The sequence below is a fragment of the Xenopus tropicalis genome, chromosome 1 (genome assembly GCF_000004195.4).
Source record: "Xenopus tropicalis strain Nigerian chromosome 1, UCB_Xtro_10.0, whole genome shotgun sequence".
Classification (NCBI taxonomy): Eukaryota; Metazoa; Chordata; class Amphibia; order Anura; family Pipidae; genus Xenopus; species Xenopus tropicalis.
The window spans coordinates 96,280,901-96,299,149 of record NC_030677.2 but is presented as its reverse complement, the minus strand read 5'-3'; the positions used below and the strand labels follow the sequence as shown (position 1 = coordinate 96,299,149).

The 18,249-nt window shown below is 36.8% G+C and overlaps 1 protein-coding gene across 5 annotated transcripts in view; it reads left to right on the top strand.

Annotated features, from left to right (window-relative positions):
• Positions 1–17,745, top strand: part of sh2d4a (SH2 domain containing 4A) — a 46,310-nt gene extending 28,565 nt beyond the window's left edge. For 3 of the 5 annotated variants that reach the window (XM_012965810.3, XM_012965811.3, XM_012965812.3), the window contains 6 exons: positions 2,576–2,653; positions 8,553–8,688; positions 10,656–10,854; positions 11,687–11,826; positions 15,421–15,641; positions 16,611–17,745. In XM_012965810.3, the coding sequence (XP_012821264.2) occupies positions 2,576–2,653; positions 8,553–8,688; positions 10,656–10,854; positions 11,687–11,826; positions 15,421–15,641; positions 16,611–16,703 (867 nt within the window). In that variant the 3' untranslated portion in view covers positions 16,704–17,745. 5 annotated transcript variants of the gene reach the window in all.
• The last annotated feature ends 504 nt before the right edge of the window (positions 17,746–18,249 follow it).

Sequence of the window (18,249 nt, the reverse complement as noted above, 5' to 3'; positions counted from 1 at the left end):
TTTAATGCGTGACACTTGACAATGCTGAAATAGTGAACATTTGTGTACATATATATATCTTGTGTGAGGATATGTAGAGCATAATCTTAACCCTGTAAATATATAATAATAAAATGTCCTAATTTTTTTATTACTATTTATCCCACTATGTTTGATGTTAACAAGGTAAGCAGACTTATTATTTTTGTTTGAGTTACTAGCCATTTTTTGTGGACTTCCTTGTTGGCACAGTAATGCTATGCAGAAATGTAAGACTGGTCTGGCCCTGGAGGAATTTGAATTAATATTGTTTGAGAAAACTGAAAACTTTTATGGCACAAAATATAAACAGTAGGTCAAGAGAAAAGAGAAAAAAAAATGGTATTCAGCTGCATCCCAAATTCGGAGCATAACTTTATACTTGTTTATTAAATGAGCCCAATAGCAATGTATTCTACTTATAGTGCAGCATATTATTTTTTTTTTACTAAAGACCTTTTATCAGAAACGTGCCTTCAAGCAGGCAAGTCTTTATAACATTTTTAGCAAAGAGAGAACTAAATGGATTTACGGTATTTGTTTTTTGTTATCGGCTAGTATGCAGGTGAATAACAAAAAGCTAAAAGTGTTAACTGGGGAAGCACAGGTTCTTTCATGAACATGACAAATCAGATACACCACCTAAAATACTAGGGGACAGCACAAATCCTCTGCTGCAAATGTTTTGTATCTGAACACTAATGGGTGTGATTTTTCTTTATTTCTCTATTATTTGTAGCAGGGGATTTTGTAAATTATGCCTGATTTATTGACTGATCTTCATGCAGGTCGTTTACACTGGTCACGCACACTTTTTGATATCCCTTTCCTTATCCAGAACAACCTTTTCCCCAGGTCTTTTGTGAAGTTTTACATGTATGATTTTTGTGATCATGAATCACTGAAAACAAATGTTTGCTGACTGTGGCTGCCACTTGCAAGTTGTTAAGTATTAAACACTGTTGGAACAAAACTGGCATCATCCATTAAGCATTATTTTCCACTCTAACTAAACCAAACATTAAAAAATATTTCCTCATACTCCACTCAGCCCTCATTTTAGGGGATTTCCAGTTCACATAAGACACATATCTGTAAAGAATCAACCAGGTAGTTAAATTGATATACAGTGTAAATTAACCTGTTTCTGTTGTATTTAAAATTAGGTGGAGTCAGTCACTTGTTATTACAGATCTCCTATGTCATACTGTAAAAGAAAATATTGGACTCATTTCTGGTAGACGGAAAATTATCAAAAACTGTGCGCTGAATGCAACACAAGTGCTGATTTATGTATGTACATACTTATTGGTTTACTAGGTTATATTTAGTAAACTTAGCCAAACGGCCATATACTTGGCAATAAAACTTTTAAACTCCATCAGCCATATAATATATAATAATAAACGAGTAACTGGAAACATACATTTATAATTAATTACATTTTTTTGTGGTTTTGAATTATATAATGTTAGTGATAGTCTCTGGGGGGGGGGGGGGGGGTGAGTTATATTTCTGGTTGAGTTCTACTTTAAATTTTCAATGCTAATTCAAAAATTATTCCCAAAAATTCATATTGTTTAGAGAGAAAAATGACTGAAAAAGCTTGCAGATTTTAATTGCATTGTTGTAAAATTTTGTGCTTTGTATAACTGCATGCAGTGTAAGAAACTTTTGAAAAATATATTAAATTATAATCAACCTGCTCATCTAACTAAATATGTTTTGATTTAACAAGAATTTTACTTGTTGAATTTAATTATTGACCCTCTTTATTAAAGGAAAACTATACCCCCAAACATTGTAGGTCTCTCTAAAAATATATTGTATATATAAACAAAATATATAACAAGCTCGTATGTAAAACCCTTCAACTAAATAAACCATTTTTATAAAAATATACTTTTTTTAAGTAGTACAGTATGTGCAATTAGGTTATCCTAAATAGAAAATTGCCATTTTAAAAATTAAGGGCCACCTCCTGGGATCATAGGATTCACAGTGCACACAAACAAGCCAAGGCACACATACCTGCTAGGCCACATCAGCCAATTAATGGACAGAGTTCTGTCTTTTGCTTCCACACTTCTTCCTGTTAAAGTTAAAGCTGCATTGTTTCTGGTCATGTAATCTCTGAGGGAGCACACAGCCCATAACAAAATGGTGGATCAAGGTAAAGGATGTAAAAGCATAAAATTTACTAATATATATATATTCCAATTTGGCGAGATTCTTTAATAGGTTATATTATGTTAAGTGACCTATCTGTTAGTTAAGTGTTCACTCTGGGGGTATAGTTTTCCTTTAAAGCCCCAATTAAATTATTACTACCATGACATTACTCAAATCTACTCAAAGAGCTTTTCCACAAGTGATTAGAAATGTTTTGATCATTCCTGCATGTTGTAGATTGGTTTGGATAAGCTGGGGTCTTTGATCAAATTTTTTGTATAGATGTTTTTTATACTATACATCGGTGCATGGCTATTAAGCTTGCTTTGATGATGACGGCAGCTGGGTTCTGACTATCAATACCGTACTGTGATTCACTCTCCAGTCAATCATTGAGAAACCAAGAACTGTTGAAGACATACTTTCAGCTGCCACCAGCAAAAATAAATATGAAGTAAAACAGGTAAGATTATTCCATACTAGAATGAAACTTTTATAATGGTCATATTATAGGGCTAAATGCAGATACTGTTTTGAATAATGTAGTCAGTATATTCATTGTATTCATTAAACATTCCATTGTTACATTAAACATCTATGGGGAGATTTATCAACTTCAAATGTATGGTATTTATTAAGTACAAAAAACATGAAAACTTGAATGTAAAAAAGTTTCTATTAGAAGTCAATGGGAACTGTCCTAGGAAAAGTCAACTAATATTTGCAAAGTTTAATTTTTCGAGTTTGTAAACTCAAAACATTAAACGTATTTGAGTTTTTTTATTGGCACATGGGGTGTCTTGTCATCTGCATTAAAGCTTGGGTAGCCAAACACCCAAACATAACCTGCTATTGCAAGACATTGAATTCACTGCAGTAAGTAAGTTAAATTATGTGTTATGCTGCCCATGGTGTGTTATTGTGTTTTGAGTCATTAAGGGGCATATTTATTATGCTGTGTAAAACTAACTCACCTGAAAAAACGGGGTAAAAAGCTGTGTAAAATAAATAGAAAAGATTGCCATCTGAACGCCAGATATTACTCAGTTATTTTCCATAAGTTCTGGTGGAAGAAAAAACACGTAAAACAATTACGCCAATTTTACGCAGTTTTTACGCCATTTTTACACGGCGAAGCCTGGCGATGTGTGGCGAATTTTCTCGCTGTTTTTTACACAGCATAATAAATATGCCCCTTAATGTTTTCCTCCCACAACTGCTGTAAAGCATCAAGCAGGTGGATTACTTTTCTGCAGTGTTTGACATAAACAAAACCTGTAAATATTTACAGAATGTAAACCATATACAGAATGCATTTCCAATACAAACTCTGTTTATTGGGACAAAGGTGTCTCTAAAAGATAGTGTTATGTTTTGTAGGAATCAATGTGGTAGTTTATTAACAGCTTCACTCAGCCATAACAAACCTCTAGCAATGTCAACCACTGACATTCACTGTGTTATCAGAAGGGAATTTTTGAGTTACTGTGTTTTGTGTAAAGTTTATTTCTGCAGCATGTAACTTAGTGCGTATTTGTCTGAAGAAATTTAGCTGCGGATACTTGGTTTGTTTCATTGCAAGTCACTCTGTAGTTTTAGAAGAAGTATGTTGTAAATGTTTTCCAAGATTTAAAAGTAAAATTGGATGGCAGTATCCACTTTGGCATCTCTTCTTGGCCACCAGTATAGTTCTCAGTCTTTGTTTTGTTTGTACAATCATTTGGCGACTCTCATGTGCAAGGTGTATGAATTTTCTTGCAAAGTACCAGTAATTGGGATCCATGGACAAAATAGCCATCTGCTAAGGAGTTTATGTGTAATCTTATAGTACAGCTGAAGATCAGAGATCAGTTTTTTCCTCAAAGTTTGTCCATTTGCTCTTTAAAAAGTCCCATAGTTGTACTTGCATTGAACATGTTACAACAGCTTGTTTTAATTCAACAGTTGTAGTTGTAGGTGTAGGTGATGGGTTATCATTAAATGCCGCAGCCTGAATCTGTAGGTTATGGTAAGCATGACAAACTATCAGCAGTAAAGCTGGCCATGCACTGAAAGATCCACTCATTTGGCGGATTTTGCCCCAATATGCCTGCCTCAAGATGTGCAATATCAGATTGATCTGATCGTTTAACCCTCGGGCCAAATGATCAAATCAACATTAAAAGTATCACCATAGGTATATGCCCCAGACCTGTCACTATAGTTAAAATTTCCCAATACAAAATTCTCAATTCTCATTCAAGGATTGAACTCCAACACTACTCAGTGGCCCGGGTGCTGCAACCTATTACAAGGGGAGAGAATTATTGATTTAAATTTGAATATAGGTGCTTGCCATAAGATCTTAATCATGTTTCAATAAAGATCGGCATTTTAACTTGATACAGTTAATCAGTGGTCTTACAGAGTCCGCCTACCTTCAGATTTGAACAAATGATCAATCAGATGCAGGCCGTCAGGGGAGGATTGCATCAACAAGCTAATGTGCTCCTCATCCTGAGAGGATTTTTAAACCTGCCAATTGTCATCTGCCTGATTTTTGGGCAGATATCAGTGGGGTATGCAAGTTAGAGGGCCTCATACACAGGCCAATAAGCTGCCAATGCGGCCCATTGCCATTTATTAAAAAAATAGCAGCAACGTTTCTGGGGCATACCCCTTTGTCAGGCAAACAAACCAGTGCTGTGAACGTGATTAAATAGTCTCACACTTCATTTGCATACAGAATTGTGCAACTAGCAAATTTAACTTTTAAACAATCTGTAAAACCATTTCAAAGTGTACAAATGCATAAGCCCCGCTTGCATTACACTCGTTTTTTGCTGGACTGTGTTGGGAGTGCCGACTTTCTCTATATTACCCAAAAATTATAGCTCACCCAGAAATTATAGCTATGCTGTATGTATGTTTTGTGACATTTGAAAAAAGTTTATTTTCAGTCCTGCTGACTCAGTGCCTTTCAGATAAATTTTAAAGACTCTTATCATGATAAAGATCCAGAATTAGACCATAGATATCATCCAAGTAGCATTGTACAACAGGTATGTTATAAAGTATAGTAGACATCAGTCTTTAAAAACTAGCTTTACCAAAACTAGTACATAAGGTACCTATCTGAAACAAAACAAACTGTGGTGGGTAATAAATGCAGTGAGATCCCCAGCATTACTCATTCGGCAACATTTTAGGCAATCAGAAAATCCAGGGTAGAAAAGAACTTTGCTCCTCAGTGTTCAGCAAATACTTCCTCTATGTGTGGCAAGGGGTGACTGTCAATAACTACTGCCTTATTAGGTTCACGGAGAGACAGCTTCTCTTACAGAGTCGGGTAATTGCTTCAATTTCTGACACACTGGTTTTACATTCACTTGCAATTTAATTTTGTTCAGTAAGTTACTTTATTTATACTGTTTGCTGGTGGGTGGACTAATGATTTTAACTGCCCTGCAGGGTAGTTCCCAGCTACTGTTAGGTGATCCCAGTGATGACCAATAAAAGGGCAACCATTTGGGAGTTTTAACCTTGAAAACAAGCTGCAGGTAAACATAGGCCTTTTAAAAAAGCATAATAAGCCAGTAGAACTCTTACTGAATCTGATAAAAGTGAGTGTAGGACTGGCCAGACCAGGGACTTTGATGTAGTTGGTTAGCCAGTGCCATCTCAGGGCTAAGTGACACCCTGAGGCAGCCAAGTCACAAAGCACAACAGCACTCTCTGCACTCGGTTTAGGTTTAGAGTAGGTTAAAATTTGGGCAACCATTGCAGAATAGGGTTTGGATAAGACTTGGCAAGTACACCCCTCCTCAGCTCTTAAAGATTCCCTTTCTTGGAATGAGAGGGCGCACAGATGCAGGCGCGCATTTGATAAGTCTGTGCCCCGAGGCTGCCGCCTTTTTGGCCAAACTTGTAATACACTTCATTTTGTTTATGTATTTATAAAGGCTACACCAGTTCACTGACAATCATTCTTTTTGTGTGAAATGTAATTCTGTATACACCCCAGTGAAGTGCAGAATAACATTTTGGACATTGGTTGTGTGTCAGGAGCTGGGGCTGTAATAATGTGACCATCCACTTACTGCAGGCTTAATGCAGCAAAGTGGCCCCTCCCAAGTAAATCAGTGCAGTGGCAAGCAAAGGAACTTGATCACTTAAATACTTGACAAGTGATGGCTGCTAACGATCTATTGCAAAGTATTTCCACTGAATATCCTCTGGTAGTATAGAAAATGCTCATCATGTATCCAGCATCAGGTTAATAGAATAACCTTTGTCAGCAGCCACAGCACTAACAGTAACAGTGCACATACAGTAAGTTTGTCTTCAATGGATGTACCAACTTTATTTGTACTTAAAGGAGAAGGAAAGTTTAAATCACCGGGGGTGTCAAAATGTTAGGCACCGCCCAGTGATTATGATTGCTTACCTGATACCCTGGGCCAGTGCAGTTTTTAGTGAACAGGAGCACTGGCCCAGGCTATCTCTGCAGAAGATTCTCATCGTCATCTTCTTCATAGTCTTCCTTCTTCTTTTCGTTCTGGTTCAGGAAATTAGAGGAAGAAAGATAGCGCCGAAAACTTCTACAGGAATACCCCAGGCCTGTGCAGTTTTATGCTAACAGGAGCACTGGCCCGGGGTATCAGGTAAGTGATTCAATAACTCCCCCAGTAAGCAAACCTAACATTTGGCACCCTCCAGTGATTTAGACTTTTCTTCTCCTTTAAGATATATCTAGAGTAAATTTGCAAACATCTGTAGAAGGAGAGTTGTCATATCAGAATAATATTTGCTTCTGCAGGATATGTAGCATAGTTTGGAGTGTTCTGTGTTGAACCACACCAAAATGAATTTTTGATGTGCATTTGCTGCTCTGTTTTGCAGTATAAGCGAATCCCTTTTACGTATCATTGTGGTTGACCTGAGAATGTTCCTTATTACGCTCAGGTGCTGGATTCCCAGTCTGTACATTTGCAGCAGTTTTTGCCTCTTCTGCTTCAACTTGGCTTGCCTTTGCCAGGGGTAAATCATGCTCTAAGAGCATTCTTTCTCTGAAGGAGAGCTTGTTTTTTTTTTTTTTTTTTACTAATCTACTTTTCCTCTAAAGGCAACTTCCGCGATTTTGGGAAATCGTGACGCCGCATATGCCATCCCATCGGCGATTTACATTCAAGCCGGTGGGATGGCATATCGGGGAGATTAGTCGCCTGCGACAAGGGAGATTTGTCGCGGGCGAATAATCTCCCCGTCTGCCCCAGTCCTTAACTTACCAAACTACCAGGTAAATACCAACTCTCGTAAAGATGCTACACATTGTTTGTAGATTCACCATTATATTGTCCACATTGAAGTAATTTATATCATGCAGCAACCACATTTACTTTTGGCACAAAAAAGTTGTGTATTGAAAAAATATTGTCTACATGCTCCTGAACAGTGAATAAGTAAAGTGTACTTTCCAGCAGAAGGTAGCTTTCCTTGGTTAGCAGTTAAGTATAGAAGATTCAAAAATATAAATCTGGAAGGCACACCAGGGCATGGAAGAAAGAAGGTACATCCTTGTTGCCAATGACCTCTACTGGCCAGATATATAAACAGCACAGAAAGTAGAGTAGAAAAAATAATTTTTTTAAAATTAGAACTTGTGTACCAGGAAATACAAGCAGAAAACTGATTATGTGTAAACATAATTGCAAATGTTGCACAGTTATATTTTATTTCACTTACTTTGAAACACAGAAACAAAGATAACAGATATTGTGGCATGCACAAAAGTGTGGCTCCTAAACTTAAAACATGTGAGATATTTATAATTATAAGCACAAAGAAAAAAGAACTTGAAGTCCTCATTTCTAACGTTGAGCAACAACTTTCCATTTGTGTTTTCTTTGATTTATGAAGTGCAAGGTACTGCTCACTGAATTTTATCTGCCTTGGTCAGATGGTGAGAACAGCGCCGGAAATCCAATCCTGGCGCCTCGAGGCCATCCCCCATTCATGCAGATTTAAAAATTATACAAACCTTAAAGCACCTATGCACTTGTATTTAACCCTTTAGTAGCAGGCTCGGATTTGTGGCAAGGTCACAAAGGCCCGGGCCTAGGGCAGCAGAAATTTAGGGGTGGCATGCCGCCTAGCCGCACCAGGTCGCGCAGAAACTTTAGAGCATCCTCTCCCCTCGGCGCATGCGTGCGGCTTGGGTGCCGAGGTGGGCGGCCTCGGGTGCCCTATTGAGAAATCCGGCCCTGTTTAGTAGCCTAATTTGCAAGTTAGGATTCGGAATCAGTTTTTGGAATCTGCACGGTGCTTACTTAAAATTTAAAAGGGTATTAACAAAACCTGTTTCTTTTTGTGTTTTGTTACAGAAGAAAGAAAATATCCTGAAAGAAAAAGAAAATGACAGACTTCAAGAGAGAACTCAAGAAATTTACATGAACTGGAAAGAAGCACAAGAAGTGAAACAAAAATTAGAAAAAGAAGATAAAGAATGGCAGGAATCGTGTAAGTCGTTGTACAAAAACAGTTGAATGCAAATGTTTGGGCACCCTTTGCCAAACTTACATATTTAGTTTTGTAAGTGAAAAAGTAGGAAACAATTACTGCAAGTATCAGTCATGTTAAAATGTTACAGATGTTAATGCAAAGTTACATGGTGTTTCATAAACTTTATATCATAGAAACAAACACAGGTGGAAGCAAATAGTTATTGTGGTATGTGCAGAACTTTGGAAAAGCTTTGTCAGTATTCACAGCTAATAAACACGTTCCCACAGATCTTCAATAATGTTAAAGTCAGGGGACTGTGAGGGCCATTCCAAAACCTTCAGCTTGCTTTTATTCAAGTAGCTCATGGTGGATTTTGAGGTTAAGTTTTTCAGAATTTGCTAATATGGTGGAATTCATGTTTCCTTCTACATGTACAAGGTGTCTGCTGCCACAAAACTTGAAAGCTTAATAGATCCACCTTCATGTTTAACACCTGGCAAGGTGTTTTTTTTTAATCAATGGTTGTGATAGTGATGTGTGGGTTGACCTGCAACCCGCAGGTTTACCCTTAGGTAAGACGGGTCACAGTTGAAATTTGGGAAACCATTGCAGGTTCAGGTTGGGTGCGGGTCAGTTTGGGGATTTACACTTCTGCTTTGCTTCTGAAGTTCCATGTCTTTGGGAACTGTGGTGCCTGCAGAAGTGGGGTACAGAGTGCAAAGACATGGGTACAGGTTGGGTGCAGGTCCTACATTGACAACATTTTGTGGGTTAGGGTCGGGTGTCAGTTAAGGTTTTGCAGGTTAGGGTCAGTGTGGGTTGAGTTTTTTCCTGACAGTTACTTCACTAGATTGTGAGACTTTTTTTTTTATTAGAAAAACATGATTTTAAAACAACAATAATTGCAAAATGCTTTTTTGAACACATTCTGCATATTGCCTTTTTTTGGAGGAAATTTGATACCCTTTACCACTCCAGTACTTGAATCTGTACCAGTTTTAAATGTATTTTTTGTGTTAAACTGTAATAACTGCATTGAATAACTGCTCAATGAGAGCTGTGCAGCTATATTCTCAGAGGCAATGAGGCAACTAGATTCTTACTATGATCCTTGCAATTTGGTTGAAACAAGTTTTTGCAGAGGTCAACAAATACAGACTGAGCAGACTTTATAGATTTATCCGTTGCACACAATGCACCAGCACATTCAGTTCATTAGAAAATGTCTATGTGAAGGATTCTTCTATATCAGCGGCCCCCCAAGGTCATTTGTCTGCCCAGTGAGTCACTTCACCGCGTGCCACCAGCCAACACGAATGGCGCTCTGTAGTTTGAGGACTAACTATAATTCCGCCCTCCAACAGTCTGAGGGACCGTGAACTGGCCCCCTGTTTAAAAAGTTTGAGGACCCCTGTTCTGTATGTTACAGATGTTTTCTACCGGCATGGGTATGCATACTAAAACAAACTTTAACATAAGTTGACTTATTTGTGAAGGGGGTTTGTATTTTTTTTGCTTTTTTTTAAGAAATATTCTGCCTGTAATGTGATAAACAGAATGTTGGATATATTATATTTTCCTGGTATCATATTTAAAGCTAGAAAAACCCTTGAAAATTTTTTCACGAAAATCTCAGAATAACGGTTAATAAAGGTTATCTCCCATAAACTCCAACTCTGTTTTAATCAGATAATTCAAAATTTGTAAACATATTCTCTGAATCATAAACCAGTACCTTGTACTTGATCCTAGCTAATATATAATAAATCCTTATTGGAGTATTGGTTTATTTAATGATTTTTTATCAGGTTTAAGGCATGGTGATCCAGATTATGAAAATACCTCTTATCTGGAAAACCCCAGGTCCCAAGCATTCTAAGTAACAGGTCTATACCTGTACTTTTTAAAATTCATTTGTTATGCAGTATTTGCTGTTCTCCAAAAGTGTTGATAGGAACTGAGTTTTCATATTTTATCCCCAGTACGAAAGTCAAAGTTGGCAGATGAACGAAGAAGATCAGTGGCTAAACAAGCAAGGGATGACTACAAGAGACTGTCAATGCAGGGAATTAACCGGGGCAAAGTGGCTGACACAGCCAAGACCTTTGGAGCAGTAAAACGACCACCTATACCACCAAAGCCAAAACTACCTCCACCTGCAAATAACAGTAGTATCAACCGGTAAGTGAATAAGTACAATGAACTCTTATGATCTAGCTAGGAATGAATCTACAGAGAACGCATGTAGTTGCCAGGGGGCCAGGAGTGTAGAGGGCACAGAAAGTCCCTAAATAATGAGCAATTTCAATAAAACTGGGTAAAATAGGTCAAATTACCAATACTTGGGCCCTTTAGTTTACCCATTATATATAATGTTTTCAGGATGAGAGGCTGATTCAGTATGCAGGTATGGGACCTGTTATCCAGAATGTTCATAGCCTGGTATTTTCTTAATTTGGACAACAATACTTTTAAGTCTACAAAAAAAAATTTAAACATTAAATAAACCCAAAAATCCTATAAGGATTAATAATATCCTAGCCAAAATCAAGTAGGGATCAAAAAGAAATAATTATATCCTAGCCAAAATCAAGTACATTACATTAACATTTATTTATAAAGCGCCAACATATTCCGCAGCGCTGTACAACAAGTACAAGATAATGTTTTATTTATCACAGTATATGGAAGATGACCTTCCCATAATTTGGAGGTAGATAACAGATCCCATACCTATACTGTATTTTACTGTACATGAACCTGTATTGTATTTTACAAATGTATTGAATTAAAGAACATTGCTTCAATGCATAGACTGTGATGATACCCACATCTGCTAAATGGTTAAAACTGTTACGGTGCTCATTTTACTTACTTTAAATTGCCAAAAAAGTTCCATATTGCATTCATATCGCACACATTAGAAAGTGAAAATATTCCTTAACATTCCCTTAAATTTCCTCTTTAAGTGTTTATCTTAATTAAAATGTCTAAAATATTTATTTGTTTTTAGCATGGATAGGCGACAAGGCATTAGAAGGCTGAATTCTGCCATCAACCGAGAAAATATCATCAAATGGTTTAAAGAAGAGCAGTTACCTTTAAAAGCAGGATGGGATAAATCTGGATCCTATGTGGAGCCATGGTTTCACGGTAAGATTTTCATAGTCCTACAGTGAGAATGGGCAAGCTCTGACTACAGTTGTATGTAACTATGATTCCATCATCACCCAAAATCAGCAACAAGTTCTGATAGGTCCAGCAACGCCTCAGGGGTCCTAGCCACCTGAGGCGGCCAAGTTGATGCCACACCCTCACTTCCCCCTTGCTTAGCTTTTGGCAAAAATGACTTCATATAGAAACTGTAAATTTTGCTGTGAAACCGGACGAAAAAAATATTTATTATTTTAAACAATGTATGTTCAGTGGATTTCTCGCAACTTGTTAAAGGTTATATTTAGACAATATCATTCTGTAGGGCCTTACTGTTGGTCTGTTTTATGTTATTTGACTTAGGTAATTTTGAATACAATTATGCAATGACTAGATAGTGATCATATGTAGTTTCGGATTGTATTTTATGACTTCTATCACTTTTACCTTAGTTCTTGTATAAGTTGCTAGGGTCAGTGCACCATCAAAGGTCCTTTTAGCTTTAGAAAGGCATAAAGGGATGTGGTGCGTGTGTTGAAAATGAAGGGGACTTAAAGGAAAACTGTACCTCCAAACAGTGTAGGTCTCTATAAAAATATATTGCATAAACAAGCTCATATGTAAAACCCTGCTTCATCTAAATAAACTATTTTTATAAAAATGTAGTTTTTTATTGGTATGTTCTATTGGGTAAACCTAAATAGAAAATTACCATTTAAGAATTAATGGCCGCCCCCTGGGATCATAGGATTCACAGTGCACACAAACAAGCCAAGGCACGCATACATGCTAGGCCACATCAGCCAATTAATGGACAGAGTTCTGTCTTTTGCTTCCACACTTTTCCTGTTACAGTTAGAGCTGCATTATTTCTGGTCACGTGATCTCTGAGGGAGCACCCAGCCCATCACTAAATGGTGGATCAAGGGAAAGGGTGAATAAGGGCAATATTTACTGAGATATAATATCCCTTTAAGGAAGATGACTATCATGTAAGACAAAGGAAACAGATTATTTGATCTGTGTGTAGGGCATAGCCTCTCTATGCAAAGGGTGATAATTAGCTTGAAGAAGAGAGAATGAAAGTTAGTTGGAGCATAGTGAGAGGGGCTTTGTATATTAAGGTGTGGAGCTCGGAGGAATTATATGGTGACTAGTTCTCACTATTCTACATGTGTGATTGAATTTGAGTGTGATTCTGTTAGTAGGCAATTACATTGTTGGCTAGAAAGGGGCCTGGAAATTATAAGTAAATTGAGGGCTTGCAATGTCTTGGCATCAAATGGGGAAATGGGGGTGCATATCCCTATCCCAGACCATGATACCCCTCACCCTTATAATGTATATCAAAAAAGTTAACACTTTTATACAATAAAAACAAGGAATCAGGTTTAGGATTTAAAGGCCACAGTTTTAATAACAGATTTTATTGTATGTAACAATAAACATAACAAATGTTCCCATGTAAACAATTTACGTGTGTAGGGGATTGGTAAATTGGCTACCCCTTTTCTCAGGCTGTCCCCTAGTGATTTAGCCAGCTAAGGGGGGGGTCTTTAGTTAAGAAGGGAAGTAAGCTCCCCTCTCTGCGTCAAAGTATGAACTTTTGCAGTTCTCTATTGTTAAAATATATAAACTGGAGCAGCCATGTGCTCTGGGTCCATTTCCAGAGTAATCCCACCTGAGCAGGCAGGTGAGGGAGAATTGTTAGGATGTACTGTCATAGATCCCACTAGTGGGCTTAATGATCAATTTTTTAGTTCAAATTTATTTTTCTAAATCAAATAAACTCTCATATTAAATGCTCGCTAATTTATTAATAAGGAACACTTGTTTGAATAAGAAACTTAAATACCTTGAGCTTACAAACTCAACAAAACTTTGAGATTAAAAAATGACTTTGAGTTTAAAAAATGACTTGACATTGCCTAGGACAACTCCCATTGACTTCTATAGAATCTCACAAGCTTTTAGATAGCAAATTTTTACATATGAGTTTTCCCTAGCTGTGATAGATCATTTAGAAGAGCAGTCTGAGCTCCAACAAGGAGATTTGGTAGGATTAGGATCCTGGGTGCCCAGAGTACAGATTAAAGGACAGACTTAGGTTCCACATGCAGAGCAGGTCCTGAAAGCTGTGTGTTGGGACATCTTATTAAACTGATTCTGTGTGCATTGATTGACCCTGAGGGCCAGAGTATTGTTTAAAGATATAACTGTGAATATATGCCTGACACCTGTGTAATGTATATACCCTACTTTATTGATATTCAAATACTCATATGTGGATAAAGTTGATTTGTTATTTGAGTTCAGAACCCACTGGCACCCATTACTGTCTCAATCTGAGAGATATAGTTGCACTACACCTTGGCCTCCAACATATGCAGGTGCTGACATTTAAGAGAGTTTTATCAAAAGGTAAAGTGAGTGGTTTGTGGAACCCTAGGGAGCCCCAAAATACCTTGGCCTTACACGTGTATAAAAAACATAATCATTACTTGAAAAACATGACACCATAAGACATGAGTAACACCAATATAGTAATGTTTAATTACCCCTTTCTTTTGATGCTTTATGGTCACTTTTCTATCAGGTTTATTACTAATAATCATTTTCAGATAAACCCTGATACAAAGGTATGAAAGCTGCTGCTTAATCCAAAATATTCAACCCTTCACTATTGCTTCCAATCCCTGTATGACTTTTCATTGCTCATGTATTTTGATTAGCAGTATTTTAAAATGTAAATATTTGTGCACACAAATCACTGTAAGAGAGAGAAGATATTAGGCAACACTTTTGTCTTAAATAAATGGTCTACTGGTTAAAGATTTATTTGAGGTAAATGATTAAAGGGAAACTATCATGAATGGGAATCTTAGTACTCACAGTACTGACAGGCAGCTTGTGTTCTGAGCAGAGAGGAGTGGAAGTGATCCGACCATTCTTCCAATTCACCCAAACATTGTCTGACACTTTCTTTCTCACTCACCTGAGTCACTTACAAACACCTAAGACTTTATTTCTTGGTTATTTATGAGAAAACATGAAAGAAGCCTATCACTTGCTTTTTCTTTGGTGAGCAGCAGCAATTAAATTATTTGGCACAAATGCTCAGCAATTTGAGACATAAATGCCATCACAAGCAGGTGATGTTAAAAGGTGTAGTTAAACAATAACTTAAGAACATCCACTAGCACATTCCCATAAAACTACAATTTGCCTTTTGTATACCTTATAAATATATGTTGTAGGAACAGTAACTAAAGTCAAGTAAACGTGCCATTTTGTTTGCCTGCTTTGTGGTAGTGCAAATCCATATAACCTGTTGCAGATTTCTTTCAGGTTTTCTATCTATTTGAAAGGTTGACAAAATATTTTCTTATAATGACTGTCTCTGAGAAGGTCATGACAGAAAATATTTTTCTCAAGATAAAATGCCCCTTACTGTCTTTTACAGGTTCTGCTACATTTCCTGCCAGAGAGAGTGGAGCTAAAACTCTACAAATTTTAAGTAGAATTCTATGTGATGTAATTTTTGTTACTGGCCTTTACCCATTTTTATGGTCATTTTTTATTTGCTGTGTATAGGCATCATATCTCGGCAAGAATCAGAACAACTGCTGGGAAGTCATGGTCATGGAAGCTTCCTTTTGCGTGTCAGTGAAAAAATTCAAGGCTATGTCCTTTCATACTGTTCCGAAGAAGGATGTGCACACTTTCTTATAGATGCGTCTGCTACTTCATATAGCTTTTTGGGAGTGGATCAACTGCAGCACACAACTTTGGCCGATCTTGTTGAATATCACAAGGTAAGCATTGCCGTGCTATAGTACAATTTTATTTAAAGGGGATACAAGCCCTTCCGACAACTTCAACTGGACGTAACTGAATTAATGAATTGTAAGCAAACAATAGCCTCTCAAAATAGGCAACCTGGACATTGAAACAGTTCTGATGTAGAAATCCGTCAGGGTATATCTTTTCTTCATTAAAAATAATACAACACAAAAATACTTACATAGTTCTTAGTTCAAAATTGCTTTTATTTAGTAGTCAACATTTCGGTGAATTCCTAAAACTTTTTTCCAAGACAAATACACATTGTCTTTACACAGTTTAATGAAAAATGAATCTACATTACTTCCTACATACATTACCCCAGAAGTGTGATATTACCTTCTAATCACCAGCCATAACAATGCAATTTCCCATAGCAACCATCAGACATTTACATTTGTAGTGTGAGCATTGTAGCCAGGCCCGGATTTGTGGAAAGCCCACAAAGGGCGACATCAGTTAAGGGGCGGCATGCAGCCCAGCCGCACCTGAAGGTTCCTCACATCCAGAGCACTAGGGACTGGGTGCACAGGAAATTTTGAATCTATGAGCGCCCTGTCCCCCTGTACTCTGGATGCAGGGACAGTTTAACATTCAAAATTTTTTTTTTTTTTAAATGTATGCTTCATAAATATTGAACATTCGAGTTTTGGAAACCATAATTTGAATTCACGAGTTTTGGCACAAGAAAATTCCAATCAAATTGAACATTGATAAAAGCCTTGGGTGCAGATTTATCAAAATGCATAAAAATTCACCCACATTCTATTACTTTTTATGGGATTTTTAGAGGCACATTTATCAAATTAATAGAATAAATAGAATGTGGGTGAGTTTTATGTATTAAGCTCTAAACTCACATTTGATAAATCTGCCCCTTAATGTTAAAACCTGAATGTTTCTTAAATGAAAATATCTTTTAATCAAATTTATTTTGACAGACTGAGCCTATTCCTTCATTGGGAAGAGAGTTGCTTCGTTTTCCATGTGGCCAAAAAAAAGGTGTATGTGATTATAGTGATCTTCTGGAATGAAACCACTGCCTGCATGTGCCCAACAGGACTAAACCACTTTGCTGATAATTGTGGCTTCATGAGCAACAAGCAATATAGCAGCAGGACTGCATAGTTATAGTAGGTCTAGTTTTCAAATTCTGTAACTGAGCAAATCTGGACATATAAAGGGTTCCTAATGCATCAAGAGACACGGCAAAGACATGCATATTGTCATGGACATAGTTACATAGTTTTAGTTCTGTGCTTCACACCTTGTGAATTGCCTTTTGAAATGTGAATTGACAACAAAGTTAAGTCTTTAAATGCCATTTAAATCAACGATTTATGAAAGAGTAGGCATTATTGGAGCTTATACTCATGGCTGGCTTGTGGCCAGTAATGGACTTATCTTATTGCACAAAGCAGAGAGGAACAATACAGTTAAAGCATTTACAATGCTATTCTTCATATCTTATATATACTCAAACACCATAATATTTCTTATAGTTTCTATTTGCCAATCAGCAGTTTAGATTTCATGTAACAGTTTCTGGTAGTAATCTATAAGTACACAGATGGCTGCCACATCAGCAAATGCTTAGGTCAAAAGGCAGTATGCCTGCGTTGGCCTATATCACTGACTTGAATCCTCCAGAGATTAACAGGCTGTCAGTTTTATGGCAAGCTATTGACATGAATGTAGAAATCCAAGATGTTGTAAACACTGGAGAAGCTTGTCCCAAATGTCCATCTTTATGTAAAGTCAATTCTTTTAAACAGTATGATTAAGTCTGTTAGGGTGATATAATAAAAAAAAGGTATATACAAGAGACAAACTGCTATGGCAACAAAAAAGCAGTTTTCTATTACTGGATGATGATGATCTAAGCACCATTGCCTTTTTGTAAAGCTTATAAAGATTGTAATACATTCAACACAATACTGATTTGCATTGTACATTATTTCCATTAACACGGTTTCTAAAGATATAAACCATAGAATGACATCAGTGTACTACCTACAGGTCTGTTAGTAAATATTTTGAATAAAGTATGTAATGAATAAAAATATGAATTTTCCATCCTGGTATTGTGTTCATTTGAAAGCATTGAAAATGCTGTGTTTCCATTGTGCATTAATACCAAAAATGTGCATAATGGATATCGCCAACCTAAATTACTTTCACAATAAACTGATTGGTTGCTATAAGTGTTTTGATCTGACCGAACTTAGTGTCTTTTATTACATAAGCCCATAGTTCTTTGAAGTTTCTTAATACTTAATAAGTGTCTTAATAGGCAGACACAAACAAGCTTTAATGGACCTACCCACAGAGTTATAATACAATACAACACAATACTTTCGATATGCTCATTGCATAACCTCTGACAGGGCTGATATACACTTTTTTGTCAGGAAAGCCGTACTCGAGCCTTAGAGAAAATGATCTCTCTTTCTTACACCCATATTGTTCCTGTCATTGCTACTGTATATACTTTCAGCCATATTTATTTGAGGAACACACTATTTTTTGTCTTTTACTCATACATTTTTTTTACAGTAGATGGCAGCACCAAACTGTTAA